The sequence below is a fragment of the Hylobates moloch genome, unplaced genomic scaffold (genome assembly GCF_009828535.3).
Source record: "Hylobates moloch isolate HMO894 unplaced genomic scaffold, HMol_V3 SCAFFOLD_23, whole genome shotgun sequence".
Classification (NCBI taxonomy): Eukaryota; Metazoa; Chordata; class Mammalia; order Primates; family Hylobatidae; genus Hylobates; species Hylobates moloch.
In genome coordinates this window covers 20,085,514-20,112,047 of record NW_026652298.1, presented here as the reverse complement: position 1 = coordinate 20,112,047, position 26,534 = coordinate 20,085,514, and the positions used below count along the sequence as shown (strand labels likewise).

Genomic DNA, 26,534 nt, shown 5'->3' with positions numbered 1-26,534 from the left:
TTTAAACATGAAAAAATTCCGATTATTTTCTATGTGCATGTAAAAAGGCCAAATGTGCTGAGAACTGAGTCTTAAAATTGATACTCCATTATTGTTTAAAGTAAAAATTTGCAGTTTTAACAAATGTATCCTAAAGTGTACTTAATTGGAGAGCTCCAAAGATGACGCTATCAGATTTTTCCCTAATAAATCAGGGCAATGTTACTTAAATTAGGTTGTGCCTTACATGTTTGGGTCCATTTATATTACTTTGTGAATTGTGATCTAAAATCTCTGAATAATTACCTAAAGCAAATAAAATGTATGAATGCCAATCCTTGTGATTGACGTGAAGCAACAAAACGAAGCAGTACTGCCAGAGACCAGTTCCATCAAAAGCCCAGGTCATTGCTGAGAACCTGATAAATCTGGGAATCATGACCAAACCATGAATGATCAAAAATCAGGGATATCTTCTCTTGCCAAGTGGAATTTCATTTGCTTATTTATTTATTTTCGAGAGACAGGGTCTTGCTCTGTCACCCAGGCTTGGCATGCAGTGATACATACAATTCTGGCTCACTGCAGCCTTGATCTCTTGGGCTGAAGTGATCCTCCTGCCTCAGCCTCCCAAGTAGCTAAGACTATAAGCATGTGCCACCACACCCAGCTTATTAAAAAACATTTTTTGTGTGTGTAGACAGGATCTTGCTATGTTGCACAGGCTGGTCTCAACCTCCTGGGCTGAAGCTAACCTTCCACCTCAGCCTCCCAAAGTGCTGAAAGTACAAGCATGAGGCCATGCACCCAGCTTCCAAGTGGAATTTTAATCTGAAATAGCATTGAGTCTCTACTAATGAGGCCATGGGGTAAGAGAAGGGTAAGAAAAGAGCCATCAATGTTTTTCTCTCAATTTTCACTGGACACTCACTGGTCAACTGAAATTATAGTATTTTTTGGCTGACAAGAAAATGGAACACTGCCTTTAATGAGGATTTATCTCCAGCCTGGCAATGTTTTAAATAAAAATGTGAACATTTTTAATTTTAAAATTTATTTTTTTTTAAAAAAGGACTCTAAAACTTGGGTCTAGACTGGTCGATCCAGTCTTGGTGTGAAACCTCTGGTTCTCCTTAGGCCTTTGGGAGCTCCTGGCCTGTGTTACCCTGCTGGATTCTGAGGCCAGTATGGCTGAAACCAGTCTTCCAGAAGCACCTGAAAGACACATCCTTGGTTCTGAAGATTTAGAACAGGGCTGTAGTTGCTGTATTCCAAAATGGCACAAAATCAGGAATCCCATGTGATGAATCACAGCTGCTTTGAACCATACACTGAGCTATTTCCAAGCCTTAAGGCCACACTGGACTGAGATATATACCTTTGGGCAGAGGAGAAGAGTACAGGGAAGGTAAAGCATCAGTTGTGCTCCCTCATCTTCCCAGTACAAAGCCAAACAGGGAAATATAAAGGCTGTAAATGCAAGTAGAATGGTTGTGACATATATCCAATGCCCAGCCTTCTCAACCTACCTGCAGTGGCGGTCTTGGCCGACTTGGATGCAGAGGCATTGGCAGCATTCTTGGTCTCCTTGTCTTTCTCTTCCCCACGTGCAGCTTTGACCTCAGGAGTGGTGGTGGGTTTTGCTGCCTTTTCCACAGATTCCTTCTTCTTAGGAGAAGCCACCCTGGACACCTTATCCGAGGATTCTTTCAAGCCCCCTGGTTTTGGTGAAGCTGCCAAGGGCTTAGACTTCCCATCACTCTTTTTGACAGGTGAAGATGACTTTGTCTTTGTACCTGGCTTTTTGGTTTTGGTCTTCTCTTTCAGATCTTTCTTTAGAGCTTTGCCCAGGTTCTGCTCAATGGCCAAGGCCTCTGGGTCCACCATGGACACATCAGGGTGGCGTGGTGAAGGGCTGCGGTCTTGCATGGGAGCTGGAGGTGGGTCCATGTGTTTGTACGTGACAGTTTTGTCTGTGGGGATGGTTTCCGACTCGTCTTCAGAGTCGATATTGGCATCAGCCGTGATGGAGGGGCACTCTTCAGTCTCCGGGGGAACATCAGAGTCGGTCTGGGATGGGGCTGACTCGCTGACTGAGGTGGGAGGGGTTTCATCACACTGTCGGCCCTGTTGCTTTCCTCCTGGAGGCGGTGGGGCTCCCCCTGATTGAGTGAGGGGCTTTTCAGATTCTTCAGTGGGTTCTTCACTGGCAAACCACTCAAGAGGATTGGGATTAATGAAGGAGGGTGAAAGCTCTGTCTTGGGGTGTTTGTATTCACAGGAGGACACGAGGCATAAATCGACATCCTGGCGGGCTTCTGAGGGGGACTTCTTTTCCGCAGTGTAGCATAGGTCTGAAGTCTGGTAGGAATATGTGGACGCCTGAGGGGTTCTAGTGATTTTCTCTGCAGTCTCGTAACAGTATGTGGAAGTATCAGGGGTTGGTGTCGTCTTTGTAGATGTCTCATAGGAGTAACCATCAGACTCAGGGAAACTGGTAATTTTCTCAGTGGTCTCATAAGAGTAGCTGGGGTCCCCAAGTGTGTGGCCACCATCCTCAGAGTCATCATAGCCATTGCTGATGTCATCCAGAAGCCTTCTAGACCTCTCAGTCTTTTCATAGCTGTAACCACTCACTTCGGGGGGACTGGTGGTCTTTTCACTTACGTCATATGAGTACCCACCCTCTTCAGGGGTCCGTGTGGTCTTCTCAATAATTTCATAGGAATAGTCACCATCTTCAGGGGTCTTGGTAGTTTTCCCAATGGTCTCATAGGAGTAGCCACTGTCACTTGGGGATTTTGTGGTTCTCTCTATCTTCTCATAGTAATAGCTGCCCACATCTGAGGTCCGGGAGGTCTTCTCATAAGACTCATAGTCATAATCTTCTTCATCTGGGGACCTGGTTGTTTCCTCAGGCTTTTGATAGGCATAGCTAAAGTCACCAGGTGTCTTCCCTCCACTGTCCTTCTCCAGGCCAGGTGTGGCCAAATCTCTATTCAAGGCTAGATGGTGTTGCATCGTATCGAATAACACTGAGGCACGGAAGCCATAGGGCTCTGCGGATGCTGCATCTATTGGTGGAGAAGAGGAAGTATGGCAAGCTGCTGTTTTCTCTTTGACTGCAGAGGTAGAATCTGAAAAAGTAGGTGAATATAAAGGAGAGGACTCTCGTGGGGTGAGTGGAGAGATATCGGATTTTGGAGAGAGCTTCTCTCCTTCCAGACTTTGCACTTTTTCAGAGGTGAGTGAGGCATATAAGGACATATCTCTGGGAGGGGCAACATCGGATAGAGTATCTTCTTGGAGAGGAGAAGCGATCTGAGAAGGGGTATGAGCAGAAGAGGTGGATGGGGAGGCCTCTACCTGAGATACTGAGATGAGCTCAGAAAGATCATTATCTTGGGTGTAGGACGGCTCCTCCACAGGTGGTATCTTATGTGATAAACTGGAGTCCTGCATGTCAGAAGGACTATAGTCCACTTCAGTTGGCCCATTTTCAGTGATGTGAAGCACACCTGCACCCACTGTAGGGTGATCTGGAGACTGTCGACTGAAGTCCATAGCAAGGGATTGCTCAGGAGATTCTTGGCCAAATTCAATAGACATTGAGGACTGTTCAGATCTGTGATCTTGAATGGGTGTCCTGGACTTTGCAGTCTTAGGGGAGAAGTCTGGTGGAGAAATTGACATCGGTCTTGGGCATTCTTCTTTAGATGGAGACATTTCTGTTTCCTGGAATGTGGTAGGTGTTTGCACAACAGACACTGAAAGGGAGTCATCTACTTCTGTGGAATGTGGGGAGCCAACCTCAGCATGCAGAGAAGGAGACACATCATCTGTTGTTGGCTCTGGAAATGAGCTTGTAGCCACTGAGGCTGTGGACACTGAGGCCACACCCTCCATATGAGAGTATGTGTCTTCTGCTACGCCCTCATCAACAGGAGTAGCTGACTTGTCTGAGACAGTACCTTCAGAAATGGACATCTTAGTGTCTTCTTTAAAAGATCCAAACTGACTGACGTCTATTTGTGTGGGAGAAACATCTCCTAATTTCCTTTCATCCAGAGCCAGTGCTGGTTGAGAACTCATGGCTTCAACATCATCAGTTTTCTTTTCTTGGCCAAAGTCTTCTTTTATTGGTACGAAGTCTGTGCTTTTCCCTTCCTGTTTGTCTTTGTAAAGACTAGTAGAAGTCATTTCAGAAACTGGACTTACTTGGTCTGGAGAGCCTTGTTTTCCACTCTTTTCTTCAAAGGGGCTTTTGGCACCTCTGCCAGAAGCCTTGTCATCAGCACTTAGAAAACTCTCATAGGCAGACTCGGATCCAATGAGGGGCGGGCTGCGTAAAGGAGACAAAACTTTTTCAATAGGAGACTCTGAGTCAGGCACGGGCTCATCCATGGGGCTTACTGAAGCCCTTTCATTCTCATCTTTGGCATCACTGAATTCAAAACTCACTGGAACTGCTGGTGGTTTTTCGATGACTTCTGTAGGGAGGTGACTGGATTTCTCATCAGTGGGAGATTGGTAGTAAGGTGTGTGACCAGCACTGCCAGTCACGGACTGAGATGGTGACACCACTTCCAGAGTCTTGTCCTCAGGACTAGCACAATGTTCTTCAACGACTTCTTGGGTCACCTCAGGAGATACCGGGGCTACTTCTGCCTCTGCAGAGACTTTAATCTCATTGGGCGTCAGAGAGAAGTTCACACTACGTTCACCCAGGGGGGTCTTTTCTAAGGGTGATGGTGGAGATGGACTCAGGGACGGGCTCTTCGACGGGCTGACCTTTTCACCTGAAACAGCTGAGATGGTATCTTTGATGTCCAACATGGTGCTGGCTTTCACTTCAGAGCAGTAAGCATCACGTAGAGCAGATCTGCTGAATTTGTCTTCCTCCATGGAAGAGGGTGGTGATATGGTAGAGGCTGAAGCATTGTAATCCTTTCCATCAGTGGCATCTGTTTTTGATCCTTCAGAAAATCCGTTGAGCGGTGTAACATCAGCAGGTTTAGAGTATTCCTGAGAATACAATGAAGACTCATATTTGGTGATATTTACAAATTCCTGAGAAGGGGACTCTGTCTCTTCATTGTTGGTCTCATCGCTCATCACGTCTCGAGGGGTAGACATCTCATCCATGGGGGTGGGCTCACTGGATATCTCAATAGTAGACTGAGTGTAGCCAGAGGTGGCAGTGAATTCCTCAGGCTGGTCTTCTCGATTCTCCTCATCAGAAGCGGTGGCCTCGCTCTCTGAGCCTCCAGGTAAAGTCTCATCATGAATTGAAGATGCAGGTTCTCGGCCAGGAGACTGGGCTCCTGGTTGCTTGGTTGGTGTGGTGAGGAATCCATACTGCTCCTCGGCACCACCAGCCTCTGCAGCCTTGTCGACCACAGCCATCACATAGTCTTCAGCTTCCATTTTTTCCGGCTCATATTCCTCCTCTCTGGCATCTTCAGCTTTGTCCTCCTCATCAGCCTCCTCCTCAGATTGTTCAGCCTCTCCTTTCTCAATGGCCTCATCCATGTCTTCTTCAGCTCGGTCATCCCCACTGGCCACAGACTCCCTCTTCTCCCTGATGTATGCATCAGCCTCTGCCTTGGCACTTTCCTCATCCTCAGCGGGGCTGTGCTTGGAGGCACTCACACATACGTGTTCCTCCCCATCCTCTTCAGGCTCCTCAGCCTCCTCAGTTTCTGCCTTCTCTTCATAGTCTCCAGTCTCTGAAGATTCTTCAAAACCGGCTCCTTCATCTTCAAATTTTTCAATGTCGTCTACTCCCTGCTTCTCGACGGGCTCCAGCTCCTCAGGTGTCTGTTCACATTCGCCCTCCCCTTCAGTAGTGGTGATTCCCTCATCAGGGGACTCGGCAGGACCTTTGGTGACTTCTGTCTCCTTCTGGATGACGTAGGCTTCGACTGGCTCAGTTTCCTTCGGTTTCTCTTCATCTTCGATTAGCTCCAGCTGAGGCTTGATGTCCTTTGTTACATCGACCTCTTCAGCCTTTAACTCTTCAAAGTCCTTGGTTAGATCCTCAGGAGATGACATAAGGGACCTCTCAGCTTCGAGTTCTTTGGCAGGGCCAGTGGCCGCTAATCCCGCCACCATGGCTGCTGTGGTGGCTCCAGTGCCAACAGCTGCAGCGACAGCCTCTGTGGCCTTGCCTTCCTTCTTCATGACTTTTATTTTCCCCTTCTCCTTTGGCTTTCCAGCGGCAACAGAATCTTTCTTCACAGACTCTTCCTTCTTGGGTACTTTTGGTTTTAAAGCAGCTGGTTTTTTTGCTTCAGACAGAGGAGTAGATGATTTCTTTGCGTCTTTAGGGAGCTTCTTAATTTCTTTTTTGGGTTCCTTTTCTTCCTTTTTCACTTCCTTCTTCTCTTCCTTCTTAACTTCCTTCTTGACTTCCTTCAGTGGTGTTTCTTTCTTAACCTCTTTCTTGGGTTCTTTTTTCTCTTCTTTCTTGATCTCTTTTTTGACTTCTTTTTTCACTTCTTCCTTTTTTGGTTTTTCCTCCTTCTTGATAGGTGTTTTGTCCTCCTTTTTAGCCACTTCTTTCTTTGGCTTTTCCTTCTCCTCTTTCTTGTCTTCAGGTTTTACCTTTGTTTCCTTTTTCACCGTCTTCTCCTTGGCGGCTTTGGGTTTGACATCTGTGGCTTGCTTCTCAGCCACCTCGGCTTTCACTGGAGATGGCTCTTCTTTGCTGGGAACCTCCTTTTCAGTCACTGAAGGTTTGGTCTCTGTTTTTACTGGCTTGTCTTTTTTCACCGTTACCTTTTCTTTGCTTTCAACTTTGGGTGGCTTTTCCACGTGATTCACTTTTGTGACCTCAGGGGTTTCTTCTTTCGACTCCTTGCGCACGGATTTGCTAGGAAGTGGTTTTGCGGCTGGCTTCAGACTTTCTCGGCTATCAGCCCTCTGTTTCAGTTTTGTTTGTTTCACCACAGGAGTGGGCACCTGGCCAGTGAGATCCTTTTGGGTGGCCAGTGGCTGCTTCAGAAAGTCTAGATGTTTGAGCTTTTCCAACCCTTCCAGGATGTTGTATTGGGTGCTGTTCCCAGGAAACAGGACTCGGATGATTTTCTCCGCAGGGTTTGCTGGATGCCACACAATCAAAGATGAGACCGAAGTTAAGTAGGAAATTGGGAGATCTACTTCTTGACCATTAGGCAGAATGAGTTCAGCCTTGTCTTTGTTGGTGCCAGTCCACTGCTGCATAAAATACTGCATTTCCTTGCTGCTCTTGACTGGATTAAGCACATACATCTCAAGTTTACCTACTCCCATTTTTTGGAAAAGAATGACAGGATCAATAGTATTGCCTACACTTCTAAACAGAGGTTCTGGTTTCATGGACAATTTGTTTAGGTACTGGAGAGTGAAGCAGGCTTCTTCTATGCTTCTCTTCATCTTGATGTTTGGCTCTGGATTTTTGAGATTTTCAGGTACATTGAGAAATACAACTCCTAAGTCAGGGGAGATGAGGTTTTTCATCCAGTCACTATTTGTGGTGGAGCCCTGGGACTGTTCTTCCTCGAGCTCTGCAATTTTCCGCTGTAACATGCTGTTTATTCCAGGCAAATTGTCATCCCCAATGTGGGTGAGCAGGATGGAGTCCACTCGGTCTAAGTGTCGGATGAGCTTCCAGAAGCAGGATTTTCTCTCTGATCCGCCATTGATGAGCATATTGAAACCATTCACTGCAAACAAGGCAGAATCACCCCTCCCTCCTGGAAAAATGTAACAGCAGGGCTTGGAGAGCTTCAGAAATCCACCCGATGTGGGAGGTTCCAGGATGTCAAAGGGAGATGGGACTTCCACTGATTCTGAGAGATACTCGGTAAACTCAGAAAGTCCTTCCATTTCTGGCAAGATAGAAGCTGAATTGAGTTTAATATTGATGAAGTCTTGGAGATTGTGTCTGTCAAGATTGGAGTTCTTCCAGTCCCCTTCTTCAGGACAGAACAGGGTTAAGCTGGCTTTGTTGGCAGGATGGGTGGTGCTTAGTAACTCCCCGATCTGGGTGAGAAAGAAAGAAAAAAGAAAGAAAAAGAAAGAAAGAAAGGAAAGAAAGAGAGAGAGAGAGAAAGAAAAAGAAAGAAAGAAGAAAGAGAAAGAAAAGAAAGAAAGAAAAGGTGTAAGTGATTATCATTACTGATCCATCATCTCCAGCTATAACTATGTGTTACAGGATCACAGGATGCACATAGGACCAGTTTCAGACATGCGCTCATGTAGCGATGTTAGTTGCTTAAATGCTGAAATACTTCCTTACTGGAAGGTGAACAGCCTTTGTCCAGAGCCCTGCTACTACTGGCTTCTACCTCAACCAGTATCCACTCACCCCGGCACCTCCCTGACAACCCCTCCCCCATCTATTCCTGCCCAGCAGGGGAATGCCAGAACTCTGCTCCAGTTCTAAGACCAGTGATCACCTGGGCAATTGGGGATTGTGCTGCAGTGGTTATGAAACACTTTGAATATTACCCCTAGAGTAAAGGCAAAGATGCCCTTTAAAAAAAAACATTAAACTATCACAAGAGAAAGCTGTCTGGGTCATTTCACCACTAATAAAAAATGTTTTCTTTTATTCCACTAGACTTGGCCAAAAAAAGGCCTGATTGATACCTTAAAGAAATTCAGGTTAACAGGGCACTTGTTGTGGCCTCCTTTCAGAATCTGGCATGTAAAAAAGAAAAAACCTTGGTGGGTTTTTCCCCATAGGAGACAAGAAGTTATGGATTGCCTAATACTACAAAAAATTACTGGTTTCTGGCATCAGTGCACACTGATTGAAACATGAGTGGGTCACCCAGCAGATTCTCTGCAGATATAAATGCTTTTTTATTAAAGCCATGACATTAAAGTGGTTGGGTAATTATAAAAGCCAGTGGCCAAATTCGTTCCCCATTTGCTCATGTTTAACTCCACAGTGAGCCACTCTGTTCTCTTACTGCTCCCATTCTTTTCAGGGCAAGTTGGGTGTGAGCAGCTAAGATCAAATGTGGCTGAAACATTTTTCAACACATTGTTTAGTACTTCCCAAGGATGTAAACACAGAAAAGCAAATCAGGACCAAGACAGAAATTGTGGTTTAATAAAAACACTACTTTCTCTCTCACTCCATATTATGGCCATATATTTCATGGTCTTAGCCTAGCAAATTAGTGATGGAGAATCATGCCATCAACTCCAATATTCTTTCCATCTCAGTAAAGCTCACAAATCAGCTCAGAGTTTCGACTAAAAAGGGCTCTGTATTCTGGATGACAAATGATCAAGGGGTAAAGCCAAGGTTTCATTTGGTCCAGGCATCCCTGAGCCAGCAGGTCTGAAATCTTACCTTCTAGTATTAGATTAGTTTCTTCTATCTCCTGACTATCAGCATTCTGAGGCTACTATTATGAATGTGTGTAAGAATAATTTATAGAATCTGAATTTTCCTATATTCGACTGCAATATTGCAGTAAAATAGTCATTTTTGTTTTGTTAGCATATTAGTCCTAAGCATAACATTTTATGTAAAGGGTCGCAAAATAACAAAATAATAAAACTTTGTTGTTTTTCTGTGACTTTACAATTTTCTATAAACAGGATAAGAATCAATTCCTGTTTTTGGGAGCTAAGAAAAGTGAAAAAGCAAATGGTAACCATCTTTGGGTGGAGGAGACAGGCATCTTTTCTCAAATGATTTGCTGGCCAAAGCAAACATAGGGCATCAAATATGGTTTTTTGTACAATAATTAGCAGGGACTCTCATCACAATCACTATAGCACAATTAAAAGTCTCTAGATCCCAATTTTCACACAAAGCACACGCAAACTATTCATGTTTTATAATATATTTTAGGGGGCAAATCTAGGATAACTGCTGAATCTTTAATAGTGAAACTTGAAAATCAAGTTTAGTTCATTTTAATTTCTGAAATTCCACCCTAGCTGAGAGGTGTGGCAGCCAAGGGTATAATCCAGCTGTGAGTAGGGGGCATTCAATCACTAGCTCTTTTTATGTAAAGTATGTAATTACCAGGTTGAAGCAGAAGGTAGAAAGACTTAAGGAATATCTTCCTACTTTCCGTCTTTTCACCTCTATCTAGAGAATTTCTATGAAATGCAGGAAATGACCCCAAAACAAAACAAGATTGCACAGAATTCTGAGAAGTCAGAGGTCATGAAAGATAGCCAAGAGACACTGGTGAATGAACAACCGTGATGTACAAGGCAAAGCAGAAAAGAAAGCCAGCATTGCTTTGACAGGTTTCTTTCCAAAGAAGGAAAATCTGGTCCCTCCAAAGAAACAGCAGCACATTCTGAATGATGAGACAAGAATGCAGAGACAGGGCTGGACAGAGCCCTCAGCCATAAAACAGACAGATGGAACTGGGCAGAGGGAGGAGGAGGAAGAACAACTCCTACATCCTCGGAACTACACAACAGAATGAAGCCCGTGTTTTCCCCCACAGCCTCTTTCCAGACCTGTGGGCCAACAAGCACAGTAGAGAGTGCCTCAAGGGCAAAGACAGGGTCTTAAGAGTGGCCAGCCCACGGCAGCACCCAACCAGGCTTGTTCAATGAATAGATGAGAACCATAAGGAGGATCCAACAATGTTAGCAGTGGCAAGGAAGCTTGTGACTAGTTCTTAGACTTGGAAACTGAGGCTTCTTCTGAACAAATTGGGAAATCATCATCATGGTAAATGGTAACTATTATAACCCACTACTCTAAACATTTCTGATAGCAGGAAATATATCTTCTGTATCTTTGTATCTTAGTTATCTTTGTTTCCTCAATACATAATCAGGCTCAGTAGATGTTTGTTGATCTGTGTGCCAAACTTAGCCAGTTCAACACATGTTATCTTCCTGGAGTGGGTACTTCAGATGTAACCATACTGAGTGCTACCCTGGTTCTTACAAAGTTGGATGACAGATGCAACCGGGAGGAATATGCTTTGGGACAAAGATAATCTTTTTTTGTTAATTCCTTTTTCTGATTAAATGCAGGCATACTGGAAGAGGAAGGAAGATATAAGAAATAAATGGTTTTACTGCAGATGATATTAATGAAACAAGATTTGAATTTCTAAACCATGGCCTACTAACTACATTTCCTTTTTGATTAGGTTACTTGCTTGGCTGATGAGGAAATACAGTAGACAATGTATCTCTGGGCTTTAGCCAGACATTTAATAGGATCCCTGAACAGTGTGATAGCAGAATTAGGTAGATTTCCAGCCAGCCATGTAGACAGTGCTGCTTAATGTCAACCTGGAGGGAAGTCTATGATGGGCTGCCTCAAGTCTCATTTTCTGGCCTGTATTCACTTAGATAAAAATAGTGAAGGCATGCATATCATATCTGTGGATGGTATGAAAATGGGAGACATAGCAAAATGTGGAAATGGCAGAATTAAGGTATTTATAAAAGCCCTTGACATTGGGATGATGGTGGCTAAGTCAACTCTAACAGGATGGCATTCTAAAGGGATAAATGTAAGGTTCAATAAACCAGCAGGGTAAACTACAGGATTGGGAAATGTGGCTTAACAATAATATCCATGGAGAAGACTCAGGGATTTTAGCTGACAGTCAAATGGATTTATCATGAAGCCAAAGAAGCTTAAACTTCAAGGTACCTCATTGGCATGGCCCTGTACTTAATTGCGTATTAATAATTGTTTCATTTTTCTTAAAAAAGAGCCCTTAAATTATATAAATTGTAGAGCCCCTCAAAGCCTGCATCTCTTCCCCATTGACATTTAATGGTGTATGGTGATGGTCAAAAGTCACTTTTAGACATCTTTAATAGAAGATTGTATTGAAAACTATAGACATTATCAACTCTCACAATCCTAACCTGGTCAAATGACTCCTGAATAGGGTGTCCAGTTTGAGTCATGACATTTTAGAGAAATTAGACCAACAAGCAAAAATCTGAAACAAGTCTCCCTTACTGGCTCCTTCCTCTTGGCCTTATGACCTCTCAACACTGGACCTGGGCCCTTTCTCTTCTTAAAATATTTCTTACTCTAGGTCATATCATGTATCTTCTGGGCTTTAAATACCTCTAATATGCTAATGGATTCCAAATTAATATCTCCAGCCCAACTCTGAGTTCCCTGAGCTCTGTTCTCATAAATCCAACTGTCTGATTTCAAGGCACTAAAACATGACCAGGACTAAACTCGTGAATTCCCCCCATACCCATCCCATCTCTTCTTCTTTTTATTTTATTTTTTTAATGTTTTAAGTATAGCTTTTTTTGTTTTGTTTTGTTTTTTTAAGAGACAGAATCTTGCTCTGTTGCCCAGGCTGGAGTGCAGTGCAGATTATAACTGAGTGCAACCTAGAACTCCTGGCCTCACGTGATCCTCCCACTTTGGGATTACAGGCATGGGCCATGGCACCTGGCCTTCACCTCCCTTTCTTGACAGAGGAACAAGTTTGAAGGACAGTGAGCAGGGTTATGAAGAACTGTGGGTAAAACCGAAGATGATTAATCTGAAAGGGAAAAAATCGGCAGTGTTGGTGAAGGGTATCTAAAACACTGTAGGTGGGAAAGGGATCACATCACTTCCTTGAAGATACAATGAGACAAATAAGGAAAAACTTTCCAACACAGAGACTGAAAAATGCCCCCAGGAGATGATGATTTCACCATCCCTGGATTTCAGGGAGGAGTGGGGTTAGCCAGACAATTGTACCATCTGTTAGTTCTGGTTTTGTTAATTGATCTACAGTGATTAAGACTCCAAAACCCTGAAGCTCAAAGTGTGCTGATAGTTCTATCTTTTCAGTCCATTTATTTTTAGCTGTTCTTATATTTTTTAAAAAGTATCATTTTTGTTCATCCCAAATTGTGGTTTTGGTTTCCCTGGAGTTAACTAGTATGTTTCAAGGACTAGATAAAAGGAACAGAGCTGGACAACAAGTGGTCTTCAAGGTCTGTTTGTTATTCAACTCTTTTTCCAAGGCAACAATGGGCAATCCTAGCTCCAAAAGGCTGATAACCACTGGTCCAGTCCAGTGATTTTCAATTCATTTTAGCTGTGGCATCCTTTCTCTGTGGGTGGCAGAAGAGAATATGACATGGTCTCTGACCATAATGATACCTGCCTGAGTATAATCAAAATATGTGTCCTCCAGAACCTACCCCAGTAAGTATAAACCCTGGGGAATCTGCCCGTCCATGGAACTCGAGTTCTTCAGTTAGGGCAATTTTTTTTTCTGTAATTAGTGGCAAAATCTGACACGTGCACAGTCCATGGTGCTAAAATTTTGCTTCCATAATCTAGTAGAAATGATTAAGCAGCAATATTCATAACAACCTTATTTAAAGAAGGGGAAGGAGGGATATTATTTGAGATGCAAATATGCCAAATCGTGTTACTTCCTTATTGAAAATCTTGGCAATGACACTTTTCTTTACATAATTCCTTTGTCTGGTTTTTCGGCAAAAAAGACAAACCAAGGACTTGGGTAGAAACCAACCACTAGAAAATAACTACAGAACTGCACAGGAATGTGGAAAGTGCCCATGTGCATGCAAATGAGCTACAAGCAGGCCACTTAACTGCTCACCATGTCATTGGGCCACTTCCAGCCTTCTGCAGCTTTCTCTCTTCCTTGAGGCAAGATGCTAATAATGCGTGTGACCCCAGAGCTACTAGACAAATGCCCACCTGCCTCCGGGTACAACATGCACATGGGGACCTAATCTTGCAAAACATTCTGACATTACAGTGATCAAACAACAACTTCAGGACAGTAGGCAGAGTGAGAATTGTAGCCCTAGCTTTGGAATTTCAATGCAATCGAACAGTGGCTTACTAGGCCTTTACTATGTGCAGGTGCAATGGATACTGAGATGAATGAGGCAAGATGCGTGAACTCTAGTGGCCTTGGAAGAAGACACAGCCAAAGCTTGCATTTTGAAGTGGTAAAGATGAACCAACCGTGAGTGAGCTCTGAAGCCTCTGAGAAAGGAGCTGCCTGCCTGGGGGATCCCATCCTGGTGTGTGTTTCAAGATGCAGATGACGCCACACCTTCTGAGAGCTGGGGCTTCAAAAATGTTCCTTTTCACAGTTTTGCATTCTCCCCACCCCAGTGGCTGGAGAGTGAACATTATTATGCCATCTGATCAGTGTTGCCATCCTGGCTAAACGGTGAAACCTGTCTCTACTAAAAAAAAAAAAAAAAAAAAAAAAAATTACCGGGCTGTTTGGGGGCCTGTAGTCCCCAGGAGAATGGCGTGAACCCGGGAGGCGGAGCTTGCAGTGAGCCGAGATCGCGCCACTGCACTCCAGCCTGGGGGACAGAGCAAGATTCCGTCTCAAAAAAAAAAAAAAAAAGAAGCCTCCAGGTGACCCAGATGAAGTTGGGCAGTGTGCTTACAGTTCTTGCCAGTGATGAAAAGTACAAACAGAGCTTTCTCTGAACCACAGGGCCAAGGAAAATTAAGTGCAGAAGGACACGTGGCTCTTCCAGTACACATGAGACGGACAAGCTACCATCTCAGGAAGACAGTTTTAAACAGATGTGGTAACTCTTCTTATCAGAACATCCCTCAGTCCCTCCATGTAGAAATCTGCTATCGGCCACAGGCAGGCCCCAACCTGCTATGGGGATGGGTCTGAATTGTTTCTGTAATTGCTATAAACATATAAGCTAGATAAACAAGGTGCATTACTTTGGAAAGTTTCCCAGCCAGGAAAAATTCCCGAGCAGAAATAAGCATATCAAAATCTTGATCTCATTTTACAAAATACCACTAACTTCACACAGTTTTCAGCACTTCACATGTGTCATCTTTGAATAGGATACGCATTAGAAATATGAATGATCCAGCTTCAGTCCAGCTACTTTAGCCATCTTTTTCTTGGGTCACAGACGTGCCCCATTTTCCTACGTGGCTCCTTTTGTAAAGCCCTCTCTCTTTTGTGGGCTGTTCAAACAGCCCAAGTTCAAACACTGGGGCCAGGCATTAAAGTAAGAGAAATCTGAAATAATTAGGCCTGGAAAACGAGGTGCCAAAAGCGCAAGATATTTTTGGAGTATTATTTCAGAAAACAGGAAACGCAGGTTTTCTTTTGGGCTCTGACATTTCAAGTTTCTCCACCATTTTTACCATCTGTAAAGTGTTGACTGTTCCAACCCCTCCCATCCGTATCTCAGGCATATTAAGAATGATTCCAAATAATTGTAAATGAGTGCTCTAAATTCTTTTGGCAATGAGCCATAGAAATAAAGTATTTTGGATCATGCAGTTTTGCTTATTTCAGGAGAGCTGTGAGGTTCCCTCCCTTCTTCTTCTGTCTCCCCCAGTGCTCTCAAAGAGGAACCAAAGGCAACCAAGCCACTAGAAGCACAGATATTCTCAGACATGAACCTACCTCTTGATCGGTGAAAATCTCTATGAAGTTCTGGAAGGAGAAAGAGCCGGACTGGAGAATGAGCTCTCCGGTATTTTCAAAGCACTGCCCAGTCAGCACCAGCAGCTTGTGTCGGGCAGCATCAGTGATCATTAAGCGCACCTGAAATAAAGCACAGACCGTAGGCCCTGAGCCATAGGCAGTGCTGCCATCCCACCTTCAGGACAGGGCTAGCCTTCGGAGCCATGGGAGTTTATTACCAGCAAAAAGCATTCATTCCCCAAAGGTCTAATTTCTCCTGGAGGCCAGAAGAGCACGGGAGGGTTGAATGGATCCCTGGCTGTAGGATCATCCACAAAGCCAATAAGTATAGTTATCAGTTTCCCATGAATGCCATTTTCAAAGTTTCTCTACAACCAAGACAGTAGCGATAGTTGACTTTCTCCCCCTAGTTGTTTCCTACTCTTTTTCAAAGCAGTCTTCACAGCTGGTAATCATTTGTTCCACAGCTGTTAGAAATGTCTGCTAGCAGCACGTGGTCTGCGAAACCAGGGAAGACGGAACTATCTCACAGGCTGAATCACCATGTACAGTCCAGGTTCCCCAGTGGCCTCCTCAGGAAGCACGGGGTTCCAAACTAGGGTCCCAAACCAACCCCTCCCATACGGCATCTCTTCCCTTCCAAGGCGTGCAGCAAGCGCACACACAGCTCCAAGTGCAGTCTCCAATGGCATCAGTAAGGTGCTTGACATTGAATATAAAGAAAAGGCTGCCCCTAAATAGCAATCTTTGAGATAATTGCACATGGTTTGCGTTAAGGAACTCTCTGTGAACTTTTCAGTGGCAGGAAGCCAGCTGTCCTTCAGCAAACACCACTCTAAGCACCAAGGTATCCATTCTGAACCCAGTTCATGAATGTTCAGCACATCCTACTTGCCAGGCATCATGTTAGGCACTGAGGGGAGGATACAAAAGTAAACAGACCTTGACCCCTTACCCAAGAACCCCACAGTCTAATCATGCAAAAAACACATGTACCTAAGTAATTATTTCAGCCCCATCTGCTCCACAGGCAAGCCTGGATTCCTTTTATAAAATTCGGTATTCTTCCTTTCTCACAACTCTTCCGGGCAGTTTGCCTGGACATATATTAGTTTTCCAGCTTTTTTTTTTTCCTTTGGAGACAGGGTCTCACTCTGTCGCTCAGGCTGGAGTGCAGTGTGCAGTGGCGCCATCTCGGCTCACTGCAACCTCTGCCTCCTGGGTTCAAACGATCCTCCCATCTCAGCCTCCTGAGTAGCTAGGACCACAGGCATGCAACACCATGCCCGGCTAATTTTTTTATTTTTGGTAGAGACAGGGTTTCACCATGTTGCCCAGGCTGTAATTCTCCAGCTTTTTTCAAGTTGTAATTACTTCCTGATTCTGTTAGTAACAGAGATTGCTATCCCATCACTTTCCTCAGCTTTGCACCTTCATGGATTGTCAGAGGTCCTGCTGATCTAAAGCAGGCAGAAGTAAGTCAGAACAGGTGACCTCACAACAGCCAAAAAGTGGAAGCAACTCAAGTGTCTATCAACTGAGGAATGGATACACAGATGTGAGCTATCCATACACTGGCACTGTTCAGCCCGGAAACGAATGCAGTACTGACACATGCTACGACATGGATGAACCTTGAAACTGTTAGGCTAAATAAGCCAGACACGCAAGGCCACATAGTATATCATTGTATTTATATGAAATGTCCAGAATTGGCAAATCAGGACAGGCAGGTTCGCGGTTGTCAGCATTGGGGAAGAATGGAGAGTGACTGCTGATGAGCTCAGGGCTTTTGGGGCATGATGGACATATTCTGGAATTAGATAAAGGTGATGGTTGCAAAACTTTGTAAATACACTAAAAACCACCGAATTACATACTTTAAAGGGATGAATTTTATGGTCCTTGAATTATATCTCCATTTACAAAAACAGGATACAGTCACAGAGATGCTCAACGTGTGGGTAGAAGGGACACTGCAAATAACGGAGGCTCCCAGGGACTTTGGCTACTTTCATGTCCAAGAAGCAACTCAATCTCAAAAGCGCTCAACTGTAATAAAGCAAGTGGAAAGTGGAGTGATAGCAACTCCTCTGGCCTGGGTGACCAGGGACTTTTGGCTTCAACCAAGTTCTTATGTCACACTGGGCTCCGAAATACTCAGTTACTCTCCATAGCAACAGTTTCATATGGTGGTAATAATAACAATCACAGCTAATATTTACATTTCAGTCATTATGTGCCATGCTCTATCCTAAGCACTTGGCACTTCTATGCACATTAAATATGAACGTTAAATGTAGAAACTATTATGACCCCCGTTTTACAGAGGTATAAACTGAGACAAACACAGTAAATAACTTGCTTGAGGCTCCCAGCTAGTAAGAGGCAGATGTGGGATTATGAACCCAGGTGACCTGGTGCCAGCCCATGCTCCTGACCACTATGCTAGCCTGCCTTTCCACAGCGATAGGAGTGTGCAGGAGAGCTCTGAATGGGGTTTGCATTGAGATGCCATTCTTGAGATGCCATTCTTCTCCAGGTTTGTCCTGTATGTCGCGGCCTGAGGGCTTACATCTATTTTCCCTAATACATCCCTATCAGACTCCATCCCAGCAGCACTCCCCACCACCCCCAGCATAAATACCCCAAATTCATACTCCCTTGCCTGGACAAAATCTTACAGTTCCAGCTATTATCTTCTTCTTTGTCCTTATTAGGAGGAGCGGTCTGGGTGGTACTGATGCAGGGAACCAGCCACTTAATGGGGGTTAAGAAAGACCCCTTAACCCAGAACTTCTCTCTGTTGTGTCCGTCTCCTGCCCCCGTTTGCCCGGCCCTTCTAATCTACTGGGTCCCTATCCAGTTTGTGGGGCCCGGCCCCAGATTCTACAGAGCTGAATGCTTACCTCGGTGCTGACTGCTTCATCAGAAGGGTTGATCAGGACCACTGTTTCTAAAACGTCACTTCGGTGATGAAGGATCTTTTGTCCTGCAGGCACAAAAACACACACAAAAGAGGAGACCTTTAGCTTTTCCAGATAAAAACTGCCCTGCCTGCTCCTGGGACAGCAGAGGAATTTCTGCCTCCGACGTGGTACACAGCACCGAAATTCTCCACATCATCTTGGGAAACACAATTGGTGCTATTAAAAAAGAGGGTGCAGCCACTAGCAGGTTCCTCCCCAAGCTGGGTTCGTGTGGTCGGGGGCTCCTCCCGCTCTCACACTCGCCAGTTTTCAGGGCCGGGCTAGGCAGCCTCCTTGCGGTAATGGCGGTTTTCATCTGAGACAAGGGTGGGTGCCAGGAAAACTCAACGGGGCTCTTGACATTTCCTTTCTCATGGTAATTGGGGATGTTTCTCCGTATCAGCCTTTCTTCTGGTGAGAACTGCACTGAGATTAATTAGGAGCCTTATTGTGAAATGAATGACATCCAGAAACCCCAGCTAACAATTAGCCTAACAACCAGAATGGCTGTCTGAGGCAGGCTTACAGTCTGTTGGAGTATTCGTTAATTAATTCACTTGCTCATAGGAAACTGGAGACACCGTAAGCAAATGAAAAGTGGAGAACAACCCTCCCACAAAACAGGGTGGCCAAACTGCCCCCTAAAAATATGCACAGTGGACGGAGAACAACAAAGCAAGGCGTTGGGTGTGATGACCGCCTGTCTAAGGAGAGCTGAAACCCTGCAGGGCTGTGGCTCCACATCCCTGACTCCCCCCGCTCACAGGTCCTAGGGTCATTCGGTGGCTGAACCAGCCCTCCAGCCAAAGTGGACGGAGACCTGTGCATGACCTTCTATGAAGACTCCCCGTCCCTAGACAATGGATGAAATGATCAGGCGGATGTGTGGCCAGAGTTGGTGATACATGCTCAGGCAGCTGCTAAGGACAGGGAAGTGGGTGTTCTCTCCGAAATGTGGGAGGGAGACGCATGGTTGGGAGGATAGACACAAACATGTCTGCTGCTTGGAAGTACAATGACTCTCAGGCAGCAGGAGGAAATGGAAAAGAATCTGAGGGAGGCAGACACCAGAGGAGAGAAATACAAGAGGAGAGAATGACCAAAAGCAACCGTTTTCTAGAAAAACAGTTTGCCAGTTCTTCAAAAAGGTGAAATAGAATTACTATATGACCCAGCAATCCCACTTCCAGGTGGAATTTAAAGCAGGAACCCGAACAGATGCTTGTATGCCAATGTTAATTGTAGCATTATTCACAATGGCCAAATGGTAAGACAACCCAAATGTCCATCTATGGATGATTGGGTAAAATGTGGTATATCAATACAATGGAAGATTATTCAAACATAAAAATGAATGAAGTTCTGATAATGCCAAAACATGGATGAACCTAGGAAACATTATGCTAAATGAAATAAGCCAGACACAAAAGGATAAATATAGTGATTCCAATTATATGAAATCTCTAGAATAGGCAACTTTATAGAATTAGAGAGTAGATTAGAAGGTTCCAGGGACTAAGGGAAGGGGAATGGGGAGTTATTGCTTAGTGGGTACAGTTTCTGTTTGGAGTGATGAAAATGTTTCTAAAATAGAGGTGATGAAGGCCGGACGCAGTAGCTTATGCCTATAATCCCAGCACTTTGGGAGGCCGAGGCAGGAGGATTGCTTGAACCCAAGAGTTCAAAACTAGCCTGGGCAACAAAGTGAGACCCTGTGTCTCCCAAAAAAAAAAAAAAAAAAAAAAAAAATGGCCAGGTGTAGCGGCTCATGCCTGTAATCCCAGCACTTGGGGAGGCCAAGGCAGGCGGATCACAAGGTCAGGAGTTCGAGACCAGTCTGGCCAACATAGTGAAACCCCGTCTCTACTAAAAATACAAAAAATTAGCCAGGTGTGGTGATGTGCACCTGTAATCTCAGCTACTTGGGAGGCTGAGGCAAGAGGAGAATCGCGTGAACCCAGGAGGCAGAGGTTGCAGTGAGCTGAGATTGCGCTATTGCACTCCAGCCCCAACAACGGTGCGAGACTCCGTCTAAAAAAAAAAAAAAAAAAAATAGCTGGGTGTGGTGGCACCCATCTGTGGTCCCAGCTACATGGAAGGCTGAGGCAGAAGAATCAATTGAGCCCAGAAGGTCGAGGCTGCAGTGAGCCAAGAACATGCCATTGCACCCCAGCCTGGGTAACAGAGCAAGACTCTGTCTCAAAAAACTGATAAAATAAAAAAAGAGGGGATGGTTGTACAACCTTGTGAATGTAATTAATGACACCAAGTTGTACATTTAAAAATAGTTAAAATGGCAAATTTTATATTTTATCACGACTTAATAATATACCAAAAAACATTCACTAGTACACTATAAATGGGTAAATTGTATGGTATGCAAACTAGATCTCAATAAAGCAATTAGAAAATAAAAAACATAAAGCAGCTCAGGATACACTGGTTCTTTTTCCTTTATATCAGGAAGGACCAGAAGTACTACAGAAACAGCAACATATTGAAATACTCACCACCAACCACCATCACTGTTACCAAGCCCATTCTCCCCCACCATCCTACTTTCCATAACAGCTAACATTTACCAACAAACCCCACATCACAGACAGAAGCCTAAACAGAACAATGATGATGTCAGGCACTGGAAGACTTCACATACATGGCTTCGTTTAATCCTCAGAAGAGTTCTGTGACATCGCTACTATGATTATCCCCCTTTACTGTCGAGAGCAATGAGTCTACAGAAGAGAATTAACCTGCCCAAAGTCACACAACTAGTAAGTGGTCGAGCCAGGATTTGGACCTGGGTCACCTGGATCTAGAGTCCTTCTGCCTCACTGCCCTGTGGGGTTGGTTACTGGAACTAAAATTTGTTAAAACAGACAAGGCACAGACACCAAATGCCAAAAGACAGTTAGGGAAAGGTCCAAAGAAATAAAATCAGAGCTAAGCTTACAAAAGCAGGAAGGCAGAAAATATTAGGAGAAGAATATTGGCCAAAAAAAGGCAAAGGTGTCAGAATACCCCACATAAAAGAAGTTAAAATTAAGAGAAAATATGTGATGTCTTACTCCAAAAGCCTAAAAATAAACTCCAAAACAGAACAAAGTCCCACAGTTTCAGCAGACAAAGAACTGAGGCTTAAGAAGAATAAACCACAGAAAAGAAAGTTCATTTATTATGAATGCTAAATACTGTAATTTATTGGACATTGCTTTTTGGCTTTTTGGTTGTTTTTGGTTTTGACAACCATGTACATTTAAAGCTAAAGCAAAAGAAAATCAAATTAAATAAGCAAATGATAAAATGAAAATTGGCAAGACACATGAAACTATCCTCTTTCTAGGTCTTTCCATCAGTGGTCTTCTTGAAACAAAGATTTCAAGAGCTTCAAAGGCACTAGATTGAGGTGAAATTAAGCAAAAGCTTAAGACCAAGGAGAAGGAATAGTCATTTCTTTGGTCACAATGTTGTGGTGGGCACCCAGAGCATCAGCCAGCGCAGTGTCCAGGTATGACTGTCATCATGTCTGTATTCTGCAGGAATCCACATAAGTAGACTTCAGCAAGGTACATAAAGTGGCTCCCTCCGCAAGTGATGGTAATGAAATCAGAGCCTCTTTCTTTCTGAAGTGATCCTACACAACGCCCTCAGCCCTGCTAACCGCACCCTTCAGACACCCACGTCCAGGCAACAGCAGCCTGCACAGTCCACCTGCCTCCACAGCACGCTCTTCCCCAAACACACAGTGAACTCGCCTGCTGCCGAGGTGGCCCCTGGCAGGAGGCTTCTTACCATCCACCAGCAGTTCCTTTCCTCTTTGGCTTCATCACTTGCAAACAAAACAAATGCCACGTGACAGCTGCCATTTACCTCCACTCCTTCCAAGTCAATCTTCAGACCAGTTTGCCCAGGAATTCAACTAACGATGTTCTTTTTTGTCCATCTTTGGAAATATTGAGAGGAATGGCACAGACGTGCACCAAGATGCCATGGCTGCTCCTTCAACAAAAGCCTTTTTATAGGATCGGATTTGAATGAAGGAGGGGATTTAAAGGGAGAGAGAGAAGCTTCTAGCTCTTGTGACAGCCAGACTGTTGGCCAGATTCTTTCCCGGGACGATGTAACCTGGGGCCGGGCCGCCCAGCATCTGGCCAAGCCTGGCAGAGGGGCCCTGACGCGCCCCCACCCCTGGCATCCCCGTGGGTGCCAGCTTTCCTGCGGCAGGCGGGCGGGTTCTCAGCGCAGGCGGCTGGGATGCTCACGAAGTTGCATATTTGGGGAATGTTTCACACTGGGAAACGGGCCAGGCATTCTGAAGGGAGGCCACCACCCTGGCTTGTAAAGGTCTCATTCAGTTGCTTCAGAAAAGAAGTTCCCAGGAAAGAAAGGCAGCCGGGTTCCAGCCTCTCTCTCCACCATTGTAGTCAGCATTCTCCATTCGACACCTCACAGGGAAACCCTTAGGCAGCCCCATGAATAGTTAACTTTCCCCGGCATCGGTCTGAGGGCAGCAAAAGCGGGGGCTCGACCTGGAATGATTGTGTCATCGCTTCATAAGAAAAAGTCTTTGAGGGCTTCCCCACAAAACTCAGCATGATTGTGAAGCCTCGACCTGGGTGGGGGGGCGGGGCAGTGCAGAAGATTGTGTGTGACAAAAGGGGTCCGCGCCACCTCAGAATCAAAAGAGGACAGTCTGAGGACCCTCGAAGCAGCAGGGGCCTTGCAGACAATGAGACTTTTGTTTGTGCTCTCCCAAAGCTGGGTTTGGAACTCAAAAGGAAGCCTGCATTTTTTGGTTGTTGTTGGGATTTTATTCCTTTTTGAAAATGTGACAGATTAATTGAACCTATGTGTCTTATAAGGTTTGGCTTTTTTAGTAGCTTATGTTTTACTATATTCAGTTGATTCTGAAATGTCTTAAAGCAAAATGTTATTTTCTATGTAGGTAAATTTCTAGGATGCTTGCGGGATCTCTTCTCCACAGAGTTTAGGATTCATCTACACACACACACACACACACACACACACCCCTCAGAGGCTTCACCCTGGTTTTGGAAGAAGGAAATAGAAATGGTAGTTGAAGAATAAAGAAAGCCTCTGATTTCTACGCAGTATGAAAGGGAGATGATGAGGAGGGTCCTGAACTATTGGTAACCAGGACTGAGGGGCAGGGCATGGGCAGGGGCTTTAGCCAGGAGAAAAGCCGTCCTGCCTCCATCTCTGCCTCCCTGCTCTGTCAGCTCCCACTGCCGCCCTCTCTTCACCTACCAACTACTTCCAGTCCCCCCACTCCCCCGCCCCAGATTCAACACTGGAATAACTTACAATGTGAAGATTCTGGAGTTAGAGAGAAAAATGTGTGAGATAAAAAAGGACTGGGTTGATTTAGCGAAAAGTAAAGTTTGGTCGATCAAGAAAGACCACAAGCACTAAATGTCTTGATTTTAAAGTCTGTTTTCAGGCTAGGCACGGTGGCTCATGCCTGTAATCCCAGGACTTTGGGAGGCCGAGGCAGGTGGATCACTTGAGGTCAGGAGTTTGAGACCAGCCTGGCCAACCTGGTGAAACCTGTCTCTACTAAAAACACAAAAATTAGCTGGGCACGGTGGTGCATGCCTGTAATCCCAGCTACTTGGGAGGCTGAGGCACTAGGATCGCTTGAACCCAGGAGGCAGAAGTTGCAGTGAGCTGAGATCATGCCGTTGCACTCCAGCCTGGGCAACAGAGTGAGACTCCACCTCAAAAAATAAAAAATAAAGTCTGTTTTCATTAGAAGGAAGAAGAGAAGGAGGGAGGGAGGAAGGAAGGAGGGAAGGAAGGAAAAAAGGGAGGGAGGAAGGGAAGGAAGAGAAAATGACAGCAGTCAGAGTTATTCAACTCAACCTCTTTACCAAAGTGAATTTTTTTTGAGAGGAAACCTCTAACCTCCAACCCCTTGTGCAAAAAATACTCCCAAGAGTAAAATTTAGCTAAATGGCTAAGAGCAAGAAATGAAAGGTGCTTGGTACAGGAACTAAGAATTAATAACTAACCAACAGGCAGCTTTTGGTGTGAAATCACTTCCAGCTCCAGGCCTCCTTTCTGCAGAAACCCACATGGCAGGTAAAGCAAATGTATGGTTGGTTTGAAGAGAACGGGAGCTGGTGAGGCAGGAGAGGAGACGCCTGAAGCAGCAGAGTTTCGTAGTGAACAGTTTCTTCCAGAGCCCCTCACGGAAGTCCTCTCTATCCCTGGCAACGAACACTGGGGCCCAGACGCCTAGCAGGAAAGTATCCCCAAAACTTCCTTTTCAGAGGGAGGAAAGGTACCAGCAAATAAGGAAGCCTCACGAGCAGCCCCCAGGTGGTTCTCCCTGTGCCCCTCTATCCCACTACATCATTTCTAAGCAAGAAAAACAGAGAGAAAGAGAAAGAGGTGAACATAGGTTACCCAGTAACCATGCTCTGAGAAGCTGCAATGAGCAGCTCTCCATCCCAGGTGCCCCAGCTTAGAGCTCCGGAGGGGGTCCAGGAGAAGGATCGAGGCAACCCAGCCTAACAGAAGACTTTCTCGGCTCCCCTGGAGCAAAAACCTACCTCAGCCCTGAGGGAGGACATGATCCCAAAGCAGGGTGAGACACAAAACCCTCACCCCTGCCACAGAGGTGCTGTTAGAAAACAAAGGAGCTAGGAGACTTGGTTCTAATTCCACGGATCCCCAAAGACCAACAGCATCAGCACAGAAAACAGAAGGTCAGCTGTTACCAGGAAATTACACAGAATCCGACTCCAGGGAAGTAAAACTCCTAGCCCTGGAGGGAGCTGGATTTCTCAGGGGTCCTCCGCATCAAATTAACTCCCCCAATCAACTCACTCATCTTTTCGCGTTCATCCGCTCTTGCCCATCTCAGCCTGAGGCTTGGAAAAGAACTTTTTCTAGGCTGGGTGTCTCAGAGGCAACAGGCAACATGAGCAAACAGGTGGCAAAAGCATAATTCAACGTGCATGCTGGTTTTAAGGTCATGCACACGTTGGAGCACCTTCTATGTGCCAGGTGCCATCCCACCTGGGTCCAAAAATGACTGAATACAAGGCTAACACATAGAAATGGGTAGTGACAAAATCTAATCCTTTGATCACCAGAGAGTCCATCACCAGAACACAGCAATAAAATCTCACATGTGTAGAGTGCCTTAGAGTTGCCAAAGCATTTTGTCCTTGAGGTAGTTCTTTTTTTAGTCTCACAGCATTTTTATGAAGTAGTGAGGCAAATGTTATCCTCGCTTCATGGACGAAAGAGCAGAGGTTTACTGACTTGACAGTGTGGAAGCACAGGCCTGAGGACCCTTGTCACGCTCCATGAGGCCACTCAAGGCCAAGGTCAGTGCTGTGACACTATTCCTTTCTCCTTTTCCTGATCCACTCCCGTCCAAAATAAAGATTTTCAAGCTGTGATGCCAAGATTCTCCTTTGTAAGAGGTAAGTGTGCAGCCACGGTTGGCTGCTGGTCAGCCAACGCCTGCTGAATTGCCTGAGTGTGTGTGAGTGTGTGCGCATGCACACGTGTGTGTGGACCCAGCAGGGCACTATGGCCTCCCACACACGCCCTGAGGGCAATTCCTTCTTGGTTTCTGCTGAACCATCAGCCAAGTTCTTTCCCACCTTCCCCCAATATTCCTAGAAATGACATTTCTTTTCTGTGGGAAATAAATTTTTGTTTATGCATCTGTTTCATCTCTGATATATGTTCCTGAATCTATGGCTCTCCAAATTTTGAACACTTGTTTTTTTAAGAGAATAAAAAAACTCAAGTTCAGGAGACTTTGCAAATAATTTTCTTTAGTTTAAATAAATTGATCATTGCTTGTGAGTTAGACAACATTTTTTTACCTTGGATATCTTTTGTGTTACAGGGAATTTAGTTATTACCTAATTTGAGTCTATACCTAATTTTCTCTATACTTCCTGGACCTTACGGTTGTTAGTTTTCTTTTTGTTGTCAGTGGTTTTGGTTTGGTTTTCGATGTGCAGGATTCTCATTTGACCTGCTTTCTAAATCCTCTCTTCGGTGTTTCTCTCCTACCCAGTCACATTCTCTTAGGTTCTCCTCTTCCTTTTTTTCTTCTCCCTTTTAAAAATTATCAAGGCAAAGGGATGAGAATCAAGGATATCAAGGGTTAAGGTGAAAG

General features: G+C 44.8%; 1 protein-coding gene across 2 annotated transcripts in view; it reads right to left on the bottom strand.

Annotated features, from left to right (window-relative positions):
• The window catches only part of MAP1B (microtubule associated protein 1B), a 97,718-nt gene that overhangs the window by 7,712 nt on the left and 63,472 nt on the right, over positions 1-26,534 (bottom strand). Inside the window, exons 1-4 of one of the 2 annotated variants that reach the window (XM_032145228.2) lie at positions 22,238-22,504; positions 18,308-18,390; positions 15,378-15,518; positions 1,509-8,004 (exon numbers count right to left, since the gene is read on the bottom strand). In XM_032145228.2, coding sequence (XP_032001119.1) covers positions 1,509-8,004; positions 15,378-15,509 — 6,628 coding nt within the window. In that variant the 5' untranslated portion in view covers positions 15,510-15,518; positions 18,308-18,390; positions 22,238-22,504. Of the gene's footprint in view, positions 1-1,508; positions 8,005-15,377; positions 15,519-18,307; positions 18,391-22,237; positions 22,505-26,534 lie in introns of those variants that run through there. The other variant, XM_032145227.2, reaches the window with a different exon arrangement.